The 18052-nt window shown below is 34.5% G+C and overlaps 2 protein-coding genes across 8 annotated transcripts in view; one reads left to right on the plus strand and one right to left on the minus strand.

Moving 5' to 3' along the window:
- Nucleotides 1–18052, plus strand: part of Invs (inversin) — a 209990-nt gene that overhangs the window by 151375 nt on the left and 40563 nt on the right. The window contains exons 18-19 of one of the 6 annotated variants that reach the window (XR_011704136.1): nucleotides 5503–5579; nucleotides 7058–7335. The exons of 3 other annotated variants lie outside the window; for them this stretch is intronic. The gene's annotated coding sequence lies outside the window, so the exon portion shown is untranslated. Of the gene's footprint in view, nucleotides 1–5502; nucleotides 7341–18052 lie in introns of those variants that run through there. 2 more of the 6 variants (XR_011704135.1, XM_027930945.2) reach the window with 2 other exon arrangements.
- The window catches only part of Tex10 (testis expressed 10), a 45924-nt gene that overhangs the window by 8567 nt on the left and 19305 nt on the right, over nucleotides 1–18052 (minus strand). For both annotated transcript variants that reach the window (XM_027930947.3, XM_027930946.2), the window contains 4 exons: nucleotides 16625–16800; nucleotides 14568–14745; nucleotides 9407–9495; nucleotides 7783–7916 (listed from right to left, as the gene is read on the minus strand). In XM_027930947.3, the coding sequence (XP_027786748.1) occupies nucleotides 7783–7916; nucleotides 9407–9495; nucleotides 14568–14745; nucleotides 16625–16800 (577 nt within the window). The remainder of the gene's footprint in view (nucleotides 1–7782; nucleotides 7917–9406; nucleotides 9496–14567; nucleotides 14746–16624; nucleotides 16801–18052) is intronic.

Consider the following 18052-nt stretch of genomic DNA (forward strand, 5'->3'; position numbering starts at 1 on the left):
CATAACCCTGACTTCCTATTCCCCAAAGGTAAAAATAGGAGAAATCTATAGGAAAAGAAGGGAGGTAGGAACCACACACCAAAAATACTTTAAACTTTTTAAGTCATAAAGAAAACAGAAAGCCAAGAATGGCACCAAGTCTTTCATAGATTTCAGTCATAACACAGACTCTAGAACCTGATGGCATGTAGTACCAGAGGTGAACTATGTAGAAAAATTGTAGGGAGAGACAAAAAGACTGATGAAAGGAGGAATATCACCCTAGGCAGAAACTGGTCCACCTAGGTTCAAGAGAACAGTAAATCACCCTCAAATGGGGACTGAGGTTGTGACTCAGCAGCAGAGCGCTCACCTACCACGTGTGAGGCCCTGGGTTTGATCCTTAGCACCACATATAAATAAAATAAAGATACTGTGTCCACCTACAACTAAACCAATATTAAAAAAACAAAAAACAAAAAAAACATGATGGTGCATGTATGTGGTGGTGGTAGGGTCTTTGTTTCTGGTGCCAGAAATTAGACCCAGGGTCTTCTGTACACTAGGCACACATTCTACCACTGAGCTATACCCCCAACCTATATTTGTTATGTATGGATTTCTTAAAGTAGGAGAGAAAAGTTCAATAGCTCTATACATTATATTTCTTAGAGTTTGATACTACTCAAAAGTTTTTAAATGGAAATTTTATTTATCAATAGAAGAAAAATTTTCCAATGCCTTCTTCCTGCTTCAAAGTAAGCATGGTGAATACTGCCATTAATAAAAGATAAATCACATTTGAAAAGTGTCCATTAATCATAAATGTCTGCTTTATCTTTTCCCTCCTTGAACAATTCAGTTCTAAAGTCAGTGGGTGTGGCTGAGCTAGTGAACTCTGGTGAGAAAGTAGAGGTGGCTCAGATCAGGTTATGCATGAATAGGGACAGACTGCCCCCAAGAGCCAGAGTCCAAGTGGAGTGAAGAGAGAAGGGTCGAAGGGACAACAAAGAGAGATGGATTACAAACAGAAGAAATGATCAAGTCAGTACTACAGGAGATAAGATTCTCACTATCAGAGAAAACAGGTACAAGGAAGGAACAAAAGACAACCAGAATGAACCCTGAGATGGTGAATTCCTAATTGCTGTCCACTAAGCAGGACAGAAATCCATTTGGTTTCTACCAACCATTCTTCATTATTCCATGTAGAACTGGTTTGCCATATTCTACTCTGACATAAGAGAGAAAGGAAAGCAGAAAACCTGAAATGAACATATGACTTCAAGACCTGGAGGCTAAGATTAAAGTGGGCAAGTGCTAAGTAGCCAAAACTATAATTTAATAATTGGTAAAGGTTAAATATTAAAATAAATTACAAAATAAAACAGGCTTTTAAAGTTTTAGATCTAAAATATGTTAACTTTTAAAAAGTTAGGTTACACATTGACATCAAGACAAGAATTCCTGTCACCTTTCCATGTACATACCTAACTAAAAGAGGCCAAACTGCTACACAGAAAGCAACCAATGTTCTAGTATCTAGAAGTCAACAGTATAGTCAGGAGCAGCACCCTGACTCCTATTCAGCTAAAGACTTACCTGTGCTGCAGTATCTTACTGACCAAGAACAATTTCTTTCTTTTTGAAAATCTGGGACTTTCCTACTCTATTTGTTTCAGTGGCGTCACATAAAAATGTTATAAACCAGAGCATGTAGACAGAAAACTGAATATAGAAAACAAATGTTTTCAAACTTTAGACAATGAGCAACACTAAAGTTGTAAATACAGTGATTTATTATATTGGCCTCTGCTGAAGGCACTTTGAGGAGGAACCCAAGCAAAGTGTGGAAGGCTCCCTAATGTAGGCAAGACAGGGCAAGGACTTTGAGAGAGCTGTTGACAACTAGAATTTGGATTGAAAAGAACTTGAAAGTAAAGAGAATTCCAGTCTCTTTAGGTATTCTGCTGAATACAAAGCTGTGAATGCACAAGGCTTGTCTCCAGGATGCCAGGCAAAGAACATGCAGGGGCAGAAAACGAACAATTCCTAAAGCTCAAACAAGACACAGATGTCTGAGTACTAACCAGGGAAAATGGAGCGTCTTCCTAGAACACCCAGGTCATTGAGAAGATGCTCAGAGAACACAAAGCAGGGCTAAATGAGCCCAAGAACAAAAGTTGGCAAATATTTTCCTATGAAAAGCCAAATAGTATTTTAAGTTTTGTAGGCCATGTACAGCTCTGTCACATATTCTTTCTTTCATTTTAACAACTGTTAAAAGAACGTACACACTTAGATCAAGGATGGTATAAAAACAGGAACAACAAAAACTGGGTCAGAAGCCACAGTTTAATGAGCCTTATGTTAATAAAGGCAACTTGTCCTAATAAGCCACACCAATCAAACTAAAAACCAAGATTCAAAAGGCCCAAGCTGATACTTCTCAAACAGCATGACCACCAGAAAAAAAGCCAAATAGCCTAAGAACAACAAAATTTTCCAACTCAAAAATACCCACTATTCAATATCTACTCAAAAACTTCTGAACATGTCAAGATGTACAACACAAAACATAACCAGGAGAAAAATAAATCTACATAAATGACTGATAGAACCAAGAACCTTAAAACAATTTTTATAACTATCTTAAGCAAATGTAACACCAAAAGAAAAGCAAAAGATTTAAGAAAAAATTCTTGACATTAAAAAAATGTGTAATTTAAAATTCATTGGTTGGGCCAGCTGCAGTAGCACACACCTGTAATTCTAACTATTTGGGAAGCTAAAACAGGACAATATCAAGTTTTAGGCCAGCCTCAGCAACTTAAGTAAGACCTCATCTCAATAAAATAAAATAAAAAGCGCTAGGAATATAGTGGTTAGAGTGCCCCTAGGTTCAATCTTCAGTACCATAAAATAAATAAATTTAAGAAATTTTAAAAATTCACTGGTTGGATATAAAAGCAGCTGAATACTACGAAAAAGATTAGTGACCTGAAGACATAATAATTTTTTAAAACACAAAAAAATGCTTTTAAAAAATGACATTCAAAACAAAATAGTCTTAACACATGTTAATTAAGAGACCTATAAGAAGGGAACACAACACCTATTTTCCTTAACACAATAAACTATAAGCCAACAAAACACTAAGCAAATATAAGCCAAGAAAATGTAAAAGTAACATTTAGGTACAACAAAAGCTCCATACAGAAATATTTAAGAAGGATAAAAAGAAAATGTTTTTAAAAATGCAGAGAAAGAAATTAGAGAAATGAAAACACATTACATACAGAGAAACACAAGTAAGAATGACCTTATTTATCTATCCTTATATATTCCAGTATTACATAAAGTAGAATAGTGTAATTTGGAGGTAGACTGTGTTAAGTTAAAGAGCAATTAATGATAAAAGGGGATGCCCTTGATGCCAAAAGTAGAAAAAAAAATTGAAAATCTAAAAATACTCAAAATATGAAAGACAATGAATTCCTATTTTGCAATGAAATACCATACACCACTGAAAAAGAATGAACTACTTGACACATTAATATAACTCTCTTAGTATGTTGAATGAATAAAAGCATAATTACTAAAAAGATATTATTTTATTTTTTAACAGTTCAGTAACATGGGGGCTGGGGTTGTAGCTCAGTGGTAGAGTGCTTGCCTAGCACGTGTGAGGCACTGGGTTCGATTCTCAGCACCACATATAAATAAATAAAATAAAGGTCCATTGACAACTAAAAAATATTTTTTAAAAAAAGTTCAGTAACATGTAAAACAAAACAATAAAATTTGAAGTTATATACATTTATGGTGAAACTATAAAAAAGTTTAAATACATATTACATTACTCTAAATGAAGAACAGAGCCAGGTATGGTGGTGCACACCTATAATTGTAGCTAGAGAGGCTGAGGCAGGAGGATGGTGAGTTCAAAGACAGCCTCAGCAATGCAGTGAGACCTTGTCCCTAAATAAAATACAAAAAAAGGGTAGGGGATGTGGTTCAGTGGTTAAGTGCCCCTGGGTTCAAGCCCTCGTACCAAAAAAAACGAGAGAGAGAAAAAGACACAGAGAGATTTTAAAAATACTGAAAATACTGTTATTTCTTAAAACTGTTTGTTACTTTGTATGACCATTTTTTCAGAGTTTATTCATGTTAAAAAGTATTCTTAGCCAGTGTGGTGGCACACACCTATAATCCCAGTGACTCAGGAGGCTAAGGCAGGAGGAGAGAAAGTTCAAGACTAGCCTGAGCAACTTAATGAAACCCTGTCTCAAAATAAAAAGAGCTAGAGATGTAGCTCAATGGTAAAGGACTTGCCTAGCATGCAGGAGGCCCTAAGATCAATTCCAAGTACCAAAAAAAAAAAAAAATCTTTGGGAGTTTGTAAGGTAGTCCAGATAGCACATGTGCTTAGCAAGCATGAGGCCCTGAGTCTGAGCCACAGCACAACCAAAACAAAACAACCATTCAATATCTTACAAATGACAGTTAACCTTAAAACTGTTTGCTGGGCCTGGAAAGGAAATCTCTATTTGGGATCCTACCCTGTTAATTACTGTTTTTAAAAGAAAGATCATACAATCATACAGCTGTATGATTTCTTTAGTGGCCAGGAAGAACGATCACAAAGACATTAAATGAAAATTGCAAGTCCAGAACAATATAAACAATATGTTATTTCTATAAGAGTAGAAAACCCAAAGAACATATGCATATAGGTAGTTTGTTGTAAAGATACAGAAGGTAATGTTATTTAGAAAAAACTAGGTAACAGAAACTAGCAGAACCTGGGGAGGGAAAATGGGCGATTCAGGAACTCAGAATATGTTTTTTCACTATGATCTGTCTATCTTTCTCAACTATATGTTTTAAATAATACATACTCCAAAAAGTCCTGATATTTAAAAAAATATTTTTTACCTAGGCATATAACACTGCCGTAATACAAACAGGTAAGTCCACTCTAGTAACTTGCCCAAATTATTAGAAAAACATATTTTTTTGCACTTAACATGTCAAAAACTATGTATTTCAAATATTTTCACCTTAAGACTGAAGTATAACAAAGTTTATCCAAAGTAAATTTTGCTTAAAAACTTCAATAACTAAAAACAAGACTTTACAATTTTCCCTAATTTATGTCCTAACATTGCAAAGATAGCAACCTTGGAATTTAATAGGTGGCCTTGGCAAATGTTCACCTCAGATATATAGATAATCACGTTTTAATGACAACTGTGTCTTGGCTTTCTACAGATGATGGGCTTATAAAAAATTTTTTTTAATTGCTAGTTAGAAACCAGAGCTGTAAGAACCACCATATTATGACCTCATAATAACAATGCCTAAAAAGGTTGAGTTTTCAAGTCATCACACTAGACACTGGCAAGTCTATGCCTGGAATCCCCATACAATGCTTTCCTCAAAATGTCAGGACACTTGATGGGTGGGGGTGGAGGACGGTGGTACTAGATATTGAACCCAACCCTTTTTATTTTTCAACAGGGTCTCACTAAGTTACTGAGGCCTGCCTCAAACCTGGGATCCTCCCACTTCCACCTCCTGAGTCAACAGGATTACAGGTGTGTGTCACTATGCCTGATAGAACACTTTAAATAAATCAGAATCTGCCTGTGCTTTCAAAGGACACAATTACCATTATTATATACTGTTGGCAATTCTGAATCTAGTAACCAGACCTTCACCTCAATTTATTATTTCTTTTCATTTTTAAAAACATCAGTATTTTTGAAGGACCCCAAGTACACATAATACTACATACCGTGAGTAATATAAAAGGAGGATAAATGTCTTTGGCAAAGCCTTAAGTGTCAAAACCAAAGTCAAAAAAAGGCCATGACAGGGCTAGGGCTGTAGCTGAGTGGTAGAGCACTTGCCTAGCATGTGTGAGGGACTGGGTTTAATCCTCAGCACAACATAAGAAAAAATTTTTTAATGTATCCACCTATAACTAAAAAATAAACATTTAACAGAACTAAATAAAGGTATTTTATTTAGCATAAAATAGACCTAAAATTTTTAAAAAGGCCATGACAGAAAAATGTTAAGTATCTATAAAAAGTATAACCCTAAAAATCAAAAGGTCATGAAGAGAATTCAGAATAAAGAAGTAAACAGATCAGATGAATAAGTTGGTGCAATAACAAAACAGAACACTGACAGGGGTGGGGGTTAGTCATTGGGTTATGGGAAAAAATGCAATGTCCTGGCCAGGGCCTCTTGGATCATTTTTTTAAAAATCAGCCAGCAAAAACATAAGTGCAGATTATAAGTGAAAGATTAAAACCAAAATTACATGGGGTAAGCCAGATACGGTGGCACCTGTAATCCCAATGGCTTGGGAGGCTGAAGCAGGTGGATCTCAAGTTCAAAGCCAGACTCAACAAAAGCAAGGTGCTAAGCAACCCAGTGAGCCCAACTCTAAATAAAAATACAAAACAGGGCTGGGGATGTGGCTCAGTGGTTGAGTGCCCCAGAGTTCAAACCCTGATACCCCGCCCCAAATTACATGGGATGACATAATTGTACTTATATTCAATAAGAATAAGCAACTTTGAATGCAAGTGAAGAATTTTTTTTTTGTAATTTTTTTTTTTTTTAGTTGTAGATGGACACAATACCTTTATTTATTTTTATATGGTGCTGAGGATCGAACCCAATGCCTCACACGTGAAAGGGAGGCACTCTACCACTGAGCTACAGCCAAAGCCCAAGAAATATTTTAAAAAAGAAAATAAATAAGAAATGGGGCTGGGCATTAAGCTCAGCGGTAGAGCATATACTTAGAAAGCACAGGGTCCCTTAATATAATCCTACCATCAAGCCAAAAAAAGGAGAAATGCATCAAAGCCTTAGTATTGTCTGTTGTAAAGTTTTTGTGTATTTAGTTTAAGCACTGGTAATATCTGCAACAACTTATCAATCTTATAATTCCAATTTAATTTAGACTTGCTTCGTTGTTTTTGTTTTGTTTTTTGGTGCCAGGGATTGTATAGGCCCTTAACTACTGAGCCAAATCCCCATCCCTTTTTATTTTTAGACACGGTCTCACTTAGGGACTGCTAAATTGCTGAAGCTGGCCTTGAACTTGCAACCCTCCTGCCACAGCCTTCCAAACTGCAGGGTTACAGGTATGCTGCAGTACCCAGCTAGACTTGTGGTTTTAGTTAGAAATTTCATTAAATAGTACTGAAACATAAACATGTTAATATTTTAACAAAATATTAAATATTAAAGTATTAATATAAAATATTCACCTTATTTATTAAGTCTAATTTTTTAGATATCTACAAGATTTGCCTTAATATTTATAAAGGAAACAAATAATTGCTTTGGAAACCAAAGTATTTTATAAATACTAAAATATATTAAAGTTATTAAATTTCTGGTCTGTAAAAGGAATCATATATAAATCAAAGTCCTCTTTTTAAAAGATTGTTTAAATTTGTTGTATTTATTTTAAAAATTAGACTTCTTTCCTTTTTTAAATAGATGGATCTATTTTATGCTAAATAAAAGAAAATAAATGTCTCCATCATTCAAAGTATTGATTTTTGTTCTATTTCTAGTGGAGTTTCATAATGAAAACCACTCCTCTTACAAGTATCTCCTCTCCAGGATAAGCATTTTCAAAACAGGGATCACTATCTTATACTAATTTCTCTAAAAACAGCTCACAAGGCAACTCTAACACATATAGTAACCGTTGGTGGTTAATAAACAGAAATTCAGTAATTATCAGTTTGTTTTGAGATGCTCTATTACCTCTGTTACATCCCAATGGTGTAAAAACTGATCCAAGTCTGTAAGGTAGAGCAGCACAGGGGAAAGCTGTGTCTGGATGACATGAGGAACTCCTCGGAGGTTCTGAAGCCAAGTCAACTCTTCTTTTGAAAAGCCTAACGCAGTTAAGAAAGAAAGCTATGTAAAAATAAATTAATTACAAAGCAGTAACAGTCTTCATAATTTTTTATAAACAGGTAACATGTACCTTCCAGCAAACCCTTCTTTAGTTTCTACATATCATATAATTATCTTAAGAAATGAACTTGTAGTAATGAGGCAGTTGAATTCACATAATTATGTGCTCTGACCCAAAGTAAAATATATCCTAAAATGGGCTATCCCACCTACTAGAACTTTACTACTTTTAATTAAAAAAATAAATTTTTTTGAAAAAGCAAATGAATGAGTAAAAATAACATACTTTTACAATGCCAAACATTACATTTCTTAGATAAAAGCCCTGTTTTAAAATTACTGTACCTCCCAAGTCTATTTTTTTGTTTCTTAACTGAACTCAGGGCCCTGCAGATGGACAATATATTTGTAGTTCCTTCAACTACACCTTAGTTAACAAAATTTTGATTTCTTTATCACCCCAGTACATTTGACCTAAGCTACACAGACAATGTCCCAAAGTTGCTCCTGACATGTAGCTGTTCTCAGAATGATTTAATACCACTGCCTACTTAGATGTTCAGACCACTATCCTTCCATAAGTACACCCTAAAGAAGCATTATCTAAGTTTAATAGCCACATAACAGTACTAACTTTGAATGAGTTTTGTAAAACTAAAAGCTTTTTGACGGGTAACTTTTATATAAATATATAAACATAAAATATAAATCCCTCCTACCTCAAATGTGCTCATCCAAAAAATATGAAATTAACACGTAGGAGTTTTTATTATTTTTAAATAGTTATCTTAATAGATTCAACTTCATTCTGAAACCTGTCAAGTTCTTTCTGTATTTGGATAATAACTAACCCCCCTAATTTCAAGCATTTAGAAAATTTCAATCTCATCATTATCATCTAAGTATAAAAAGGTTAATATTGAAATAGCACAATTACTCAAAATGATAATAAGATAGCATTTCTACTCATTTTAGCAATTTTGTTTTGAGGGTAAATGTAGTATAAGAACTAATCAAAACCTGATATTATTATATCAAACTGAACATTTGAACATGTTTGGAAAGGAGATCTGTTATTTGCTGCATTTTTAAACCATGCACTGGAATTTTCTCTGCCTAGTTTAAAAAGAGCCAATTAGGTACAATTCACTATAAACAAGGATGAGAATAAAATTAAGAATAAAGACTAGGAAGGAGATGAAAATATAATCACATGATTTTCAAATAACCCAAAGTGTTGGATATTTATGAGAGATTTGAGTCACTTAAGTTGAATCATGTATCACCTGCTTCAGGAACTTGATACTGCAGGGTACAAATATTCTTTCAAAGATTTTCACTTATAATAAAAATCCTTCTAAGACAGATTACTTATCATCTCCCATACTGGGAACCAAACAGATAAGACAGCAAATCTTAGGAGAATAAGGTTTTTTAATTTGTGACCTGGCAAGTGAAATGGGGTTACCTGTAAGTGTGGAAAATAAGAAGCTGAAATAGTCCACATCAGTTATCAACCAGTCTTTAACTGAATACTTCCATCCAGAAAGTGATGATCTATAATAAACAATGGGAGAACTATTATCAGAAGTTCAATTTTCTTTTCAGGGGACCTAAGGGTCTTAGGGACTGAATTCACAGCCTCCATATGCTCAGCCACTGAGCTAGAAACCACATCAAATCATTTTCCTTTAATAAGACTTATTTAATAGCTTAAAAGAAAACCCATAGTATATAATGTTTTTGTTTTTGTATTGGGTATTGAAGCCAGAGGCACTTTACCCAGTCCTTTTTATTTTGAAACAGGGTCTTGCTAAGTTGCTAAGGGTCTTACAAAATTGCTGAGGCTGGCTTCAAATTGGTAATCCACCTACCTCAGTCTCCCAGGTAGCTGGAACTACAAGTTTGCATCACTACACCCAACTGTAGTGTTTTAATATTTTATGAAAGGGCTCAAGTCCTATAATGTAAAAATTTTAAATTCTAACATTTTTATGTAAAGTTTCATTAAAAAGCATAAATGATTCACACATATATGGTATAGCAGAAAACTTCCACCACATTCCAAAACTAAACTCCAAAGAGCCAAAATGAAGTTTTGCTTTTTCAGCACTAGGTTCTATCTCTATGTACTTACTATGACTTTTACTCACTATGACTGTTTATAAAGTCTAACATTCAGCAAATGAGTTATGTTTAATAATCAAGTTCTAGCTTCCTACCTAACCAAAAGTAAAGACAACTATGTGTTTCTCTCTTTTTTTTTTTTTAGAGAGAGAGAGAATTTTAATATTCATTTTTCAGTTCTCGGCGGACACAACATGTTTGTTTGTATGTGGTGCTGAGGATCGAACCCGGGCCACACGCATGCCAGGCGAGCATGCTACCACTTGAGCCACATCCCCAGCCCTATGTTTCTCTTCTTAAAATCTATTTCACTATAGTGCAGTTAAGGTATTGGCTAAGGACTTAAGGGAATAACTAAATGTAAAGCAGCCTTTCATTAAATGAGGATTACAATTCCTGCTGAGATGAGTTTCCAGTAACTTTCTTCAAGGAAAGGCTAGAATGAGAGCAAACATCAATCACAGAAATAGCAAAAAGGGAAATGATCAGATCCAAAAAACTGAGCTTACAAATTCTGAATGTGATAAAGTTAGGAGTTTCTAAATCACCAATAAGCACTTAATAATTTTTTACCATCATAATAACTGCATCATGTTTATTAACGGTCTTAAATTTGGAGGGTTACAATTAAAAAAACTTTTTTTGAGTATCATATGCAGGAAACAAGTGAAGATTTATGGAAGGAATATCACAATCTAAAAGGTCATAGAAAGCCACAGTTGCCCTATAGAAAGGAGTTCAAAAGAATGGTTAGAAAACATTCTTCTGAACCCAGTAAATATAGGAAGCAATTGTGCCACCCAGTGGCTAAAAGAAGAAAATACATTTAAGTTTTTTAGGGGGAAAATGACAAGTGATTACATCAACACTGTTTTTAAAACTATGATGATCATATACATTGTCCAAGGCAGAACACTTATGAAAAGAGAGAGGAATGCTATTACTAACTATGCAAGAGCAAAAGAGGTAAACTGAAACAGTTGCTGGCAGGCCAGGTTGTATATTCACCCTACTTAAAACCCAAGCCAAATTTTCTTAGTCCGAACAATTTCTTTATTTAACATTTCAAATTACTTTTCCATATTTATGCTTTATATTTCCCCAACCCAGCTGTAAACAAATCAGGGGCAGAAAGGAAAGAACTTGCTATGATCATGGAATAACACAAGGTGGGCATCAGAACAAATATTATCACCATAGTTTAAAAGACAGTGTGATAATAGTTTGTCATTTGTCCCCAAAGAGACACTTAAAATGAATTTGCTGCCATTTAGCCATAAGATGGTACAAGTGATAGCTTTTATAAAAAAATTTTAATTATTCTTTTAGTTGTAGGTGAACACAATACCTTTATTTATTTATATGTGGTGTTGAGGATTGAACCTAGGGCCTCACACACGCTAAGCGAGTGCTCTACCACTGAGCCACAACCCCAGCCCGTGATTGTTTTTTTTTTTTTTTAAACTGGGTTCAAGAGCCTATTAGTTTGTTTTCAAACTATTTCTGAACACCTTAGTGAGCATGCAGTAGAATGATATGCAAAAAAAAATAAAATTCTAAGAAAACATAAATGGGTTGGTAAAAAGGTAGGGACAGCAAATCCAAGTATACTTCTCAAGAGAAAATAAACATGAATGATTTCTAGCTGATGGGTTTTTCATACATGGAACACTCAAGTTGTATCCTGCTTTCAATAAACATTTCTGATAGAGACAGGGGGGCATAAGAACTACAAAAATTTGAGTTAACTTTAATCTCATGGCTCAATTAATGTAAAAAAATCAAAATAAGAAATAACTGCCAGAAGCGATGGCACACATCTATAATCTCAGTGACTCAGGGGGGCTGAGGCAGAATGATAAGTTCCAGTCCACCTTTGTCAACTTAGTTGAAACCCTGTCTCAAAATAAAAAATAGAAAGGTCTGGGAATTGAGCTCAGTGGTAAAGCACCCTGAGTTTAATCCCCAGTAACCTCATCCCCACCCCAGCAAAAAAAATTTCAGAAATGATTAAAGTTACATTTCACAGAAATTAATTTGACATCAGTACAGGTAGGAGGAAAAAATGAAAAAGTCAAGGATAAAAGGGAATATTCTGAAAGATATAGTGACCCAAAATGTCTAAGGAACCAAACGTTAGTCTTAAATTCTGACCCTACTTGAAAAGTCATATAATGCCAAGTCTAGGAAAGTTAAAAAACCTTAATTTTATATTTTTTTCAAAAAGAGATTACTCTAAACAGGAATATTACATCTACAGATAAATCTACGAATGGATTCTACAAACCCTAAAAAGCAAAACTCAAGTTTGGTGAAGTTTTAACTACAAAACCAGTCAGCTTTGCATGTATGTATGCCAAAGTAGCTCATATATGCTAAACATACACTTTGCCACTGAGCTACACCTCCTACAACCCAATCTGCTTTTATTTTATTTTTTAATATTTTTTAAGTTGTAAATGGACACAAAACCTTTATTTATTTATTTTTATGTGTGCTGAGGATCAAATCCAGTGTTTCACCCATGCTAGGCAAGCGCTCTACCACTGAGCCACAAACCCAGACCCCCCAATCTGCTTTTAATGATTATGAGCCTTATTATCAATATGTACTTTCCCAATACTCATTACAAATCCCCCGCCCCCCCCCAAAAAAAGTGAATCATATCTGATATTGATAAAAATATTAAATGCAGTTTCCAAAGTAAATTAATTTCAACTATGGTTCAAAAGGTGGGTCTTAACTGGCTGATAAAATTTATACCTAAGGTAGAGAGTGCCCTCCACTGGAAGTTAGTAAATACAAAGCCACCTCAGATATAGAAAAATATGGGAAATTTATCAATTTTTAAAATACTTAAAAATGACCAAGTTTAACACATATACAGAGAAGAAATAAACCTTTAACTTTCATATATAAACAACATATTACCAATAACTCTCATCTGCTAGAAGGAAAGGTATAGTCAGTTACGTAGCACACTTTTAGTAACTAGTCAAATATTTGTCCTATATTATATGAAAAGACTGACAAAGTTTATTAAAAGGAGCCACAACTACCAATAAATATTGATGGATATGAATACCAAATTACTCTGTTCATGAAGTGTTTCAGGATTCTTTCAACACTGGCAATTTGAAATTATTACAAAAACTTTCCAGAATAAAATGCCTAGTCACTATAGAAAATGGCATAACAATTCCTCAAAAATCTAAATAAATGAGATGGGGGTATAGTGGCAGAGCACTTGACTAGCATGCATTAATCACTGGATTAATCCCCAGCACCAAAAAATAATAAATAAGAACACAGTATTACCATATGATCCAGCAATTTAATCTCTAGATACATGGCCAAAAATTGAAAGAGTGGCCTCAAAAAGATATCTGTATACCACTGTGCATTAAAAACATTACTCTAATTAGCCAAAAGATGGGAAAAAAACAGATTTCTATCAAAAGATGAATGGCAGGGCTGGGGCTGTAGCTCAGTGGTAGTGCACTTGCCTAGCAAGTGTGAGGCACTAGGTTCAATCCTTATCACCACGTAAATAAATAAAACAAAGGTACTGTGTCTATCTACAACTAAGAAAAAAAAAATTAAGGATAAACAAAATACAGTAACACACACACACAAAATACAATATCACTCAGCCTTAAAATGAAATAAAATTTAAGCACAGATCTGTAATCCCAACAACTCTGGAGGCTAAGGCAGAACAATTTCTAAGCCAGCCTCAGCAATTTAGACCCTCCAACAACTTAGCAAGACCCTGTCTCAAAACTAAAAAAATAAAACAAAATAAAGGTGGTGGGGAGGAAAGGACATAGCTCAGTGGTAGAGCATCCTTAAGATCAATCTCAAGGACAAGATGCAAAAAAGCCAGTCATAAAAAGAAAAACAATCGATAGTCCCATTAATATGCAGTATCCACAGTGATAAAAATCAAAAAGACAGAATAGTGATTAGGAGGAGTTGGGGGGTGAGGCATGGAAGAAATAGGGAAGAATTGTTTAGTGGGTAGTATTTTAGTTTGAGATGAATAATTCTGTAAAATACCACTATAACCACAAAATGTTAAAATGGTAAATTTTATGCTATGTATATTTTACTACAAAAAGAGAGACTTTAAGTAATTCCTGATCTGAGTCCACAAGCTTATTTAATTCAGCAGCTAATTAAATTCTGAATTCCCAGAAAGTCTAGGTGATAATTTCCTAACCCCTAAGATTTTATGCAGAGTACTCTCACCTCCATGCTTTTGATTGAATTTCAGCCCTCATTCTAATCTAGCTATATAAATCACGAGATATAAACATGAAGCAGTTTTACAGTAGGCAAAATTTCCTCAGCTAATAAATGTTAACAGAGTTGCAATTATATCAAATATGAGTAGTAGCAATATGTGACTTTAAAAGCCTTCTGTATTGTACCAGTTTCCAGTAAGAGGAAGAGGGGGGAAAGATTATACACTTAAAATACAGCTCACTTGAACAAGATACCTCATGTGTAGTATCCCAATAAGCATGGCCGACAAACTTGAACTGAGTCTTCCCATAATACAGCAACGACTTAATCGAGAAAGCAAATCAGTAGGCAGACTGGGTAGAAAATATACAAGCTGAACCAAACGTTTCTGAGACTCTGCAGGGAGAACGACCACGGTGCCTTCTTGTGGATCTAGTGGGGTAGGTAAAAATATTAAATTCAGCTATACGATATATACAAACTGGAGATTAAATTTAGTAAAGCATGTTAATGGCTTTTATTGAATCACAGGCTGACAAATTACACTGAAGTTCAATCATATCAATTACAAAATTTTTATCATAAATCATGTATCTATGGCTTGTTAAGCTATTTCCTGAAGTAAAACAGTGAACATTATAATCATTTATTCAAAATTTATTTATTTATTGAACACTATAATAATTTCACAATATCTAAGTGTTCTGTTAGAAATAAGAACTTTGATGGGAGTGAAAAGGAAACAGGACTGAGCACAAAGCATAACAATGAAAAACAAGCAATTCAACTAACAGTGAAAATTACAATATCAACCTAATTTAAGGTAAAAGACCTGATTGTCTGCTCCATGTGTGTGTATATATCTATGTACCTATACATATATGTACAATATTTTAAAATATAATCCATGGTCCAGGTATGGTGGCATATGCCTGTAATTCCAGTGACTCAGGAGGACACTAAGGTAGGAAGACTGCAAGCTCAGCAACTTAACAAGATCCAATCTCAAAACAAAAAGGATGTACAGTTCAGCAACTTAACAAGATCTAATCTCAAAACAAAAAGGGCTTAACCCTCATCACCCCCAAAAAATTTTTTAGAAGTTATAGAAAAATATTATATAAAACATATAAATATATAATGTAAAATACATTAAAATTCTTAACATATGACCCACAAAAGGTGGAAACCATGTACAAGTGGCATGAGTAAAGGGAATATCATTTAACTGTAAAAAGGAATAAAGTACTGATACTTGTTCTAAGACTGATGAACCTTGAAATATAATACTAAGGAAAAGAAGCTAGACATAAGAGGCCTTGTATTATATAATTCTGCTTATACGAAATGTCCAAAATAGACAATTCCATAAAAATACAAAGTAGATTAGTAGTTTCCAAGGACTGGGGGAGAGAGAATCTTAGGGACAATTACTGAGTACAGAGTATTTTTTTAGGGTGATGAAAATGTTCTAGAATTAAATAGTGGTGACAACTGTACAATCTTTGGAATATATTTAAAAACCACTGAAGTATATATTGTAAACTGGTAGATTTTATCATTCTGTCTCAATAAATTATGTGACTCAATCTCAATAAACAAATACAAACTATATGCACATGTATATGCCCATGTATATACATATGTATATTCATGTATTTTAGTCATATTTTTTGCTTAAAATATTAAACACTTAAGTCAGTTCCAGGGATGAATACTAAAGTAAAAATATAAAGAAGTCATACAATATATTCATTATAAGTAATGAAGGTATTATAGTGCCATTAAAGCTTCAAAGTAATTTCTTAAGTCTCTTATTAGTTTTGAATTTATAAATAGGAGGTAGTTTCAAAGATAATTTAAGAACACAAAAAGCATCGGCAGCCAGGCCCAGTGAGTGGCACATGCCTGTAATCCCAGAGGATCAAGAAGCTGAGGCAGGAGGATCTCAAGTTCAAAGCCAACCTCAGTAAAAGCAAGGCACTAAAAAACCCAGTGAGATCCTGTCTCTAAATAAAAATATAAAATAGGGCTGGGGAGATGGCTCAGTAGTCAAGTGCCCCTGAGTTCAATCCCTGGTACCACTCCACACCCTGCCAAAAAAAATATCATCTACAAACATTAATCCTCTATAACAATTCCAACAAACAATAATACTGAAAATAAATTTACTGTTTAGTTTTTAATTTTTAATTTTGGCAATTTGACAACGGCATAACTAAAAAGGCGGCAAAGCTAAAGAGATTCCCTGAAAAATTTGTTTCCTACACTAGGATAAACCAATGAGTACATATGCCACTTAAACTCTTACCATAGATTCGGGGAGCAGTAGTTTGTAAACTTTTTAGTAATTCTTTATTTGCTCGTGCTGCAGCAGTATGAATGATATCAATCAGCTGTGTTGAGAGTTCAGGGTTTCGGGAGCCCAGATGAGAGAGTTGCAATGGTAAACCAGCAAGCCAACGGGATAACACTTTACTACGGTATCTTAGATAGACCAAGGGAAAACACGACAAAGTGTGATCTTCAAAGGCAAGGGAAATAAATTTGAACTAACAAAAAAGGATTATAATTTAAACATGCTACCAAGTGACTAATTATGAACCAATAACACATTTGTTCATTTAAACATTTGAAAGCCTACAAGATGTCCCCATCATTTACCTACGAGAAACATTTTCCAAGACTTTGCCCACTAAATTATGCAATATGGGATATTATCTAAATTGTAGTTTTACCTTAAGGGACAGAAATACTTAACTCTTTGTAAACTACTTATCTAGTTAATGTTAATTATTATACTCTATTAACAAGCTGATGCATTTGCCCACACACAAAATGGCTTTGAACTTGTGTTATTTTATTATATAGGGCACTTACTTAAAGCTCTAATGTCTTGGGTTAACAGCAAACATTGAGAGCTTAGGGATTTAAGTAAGTATGCACTTCATTGTCAGACCTAAATTTATAGCAAAAACCAGACTACAGTCCAACAACTACCTACATATATGGAGATATCCCAAATCAATCAATCAATCAATCAATCCACCTCTCTCTTACTGGCGATTGAACGCAGGGTCTCGCAAGTTAGACAAGTATTCTACCACTGAGCTAAATCTGCAGCCCCCCCCCCCCTTTAACTTTAAGACAGTGGCTTGCTACAGGCTGGCCTTGAACTTGTGATCTTCCTGCCTCAGTATCCCTAATAGTTGGGATTACAGGAATGAGCCACCACCACATATGGCAAACCCCAACCACACATCTTCCTGACTAGCTCAAATGATCTTAAATTTACCATATCAAAAGAGTTAATTCCTGCTGGACATAATCATGCACACCTGCAATCCTAGATACTTGAGAGATTTATACAGGAGGATCACAAGTTGAAGGACAGTCTTGGCAATTTAGGGAGACCATGTCTCAAACTGAAAAATAAGAAGGGCTAAGGGTGGTAGCTCAGTGGCAGAGCACCCCTGGGATGAATGCAAATACTGGGTGTCCAAAAAAAAAAAAGTTGATTCCTTAGTTCCATTCTTTGTTGTCTATCTCACCTGATAGTATTAAACTAAGCCAGAAACTTGGTCATCTTCTATTGTCCTCCAGTTTATCCCACATGTCCCAATATGTCACTAAAGGCTAATGATTCAACCTCCATATTTTCTTTTTTTTTTTAATTTATTTTTTTAGTTTTTGGCGGACACAACATCTTTATTTGTATGTGGTGCTGAGGATCAGACCC

This window comes from Marmota flaviventris, chromosome 13, assembly GCF_047511675.1.
Source record: "Marmota flaviventris isolate mMarFla1 chromosome 13, mMarFla1.hap1, whole genome shotgun sequence".
Lineage (NCBI taxonomy): Eukaryota > Metazoa > Chordata > Mammalia > Rodentia > Sciuridae > Marmota > Marmota flaviventris.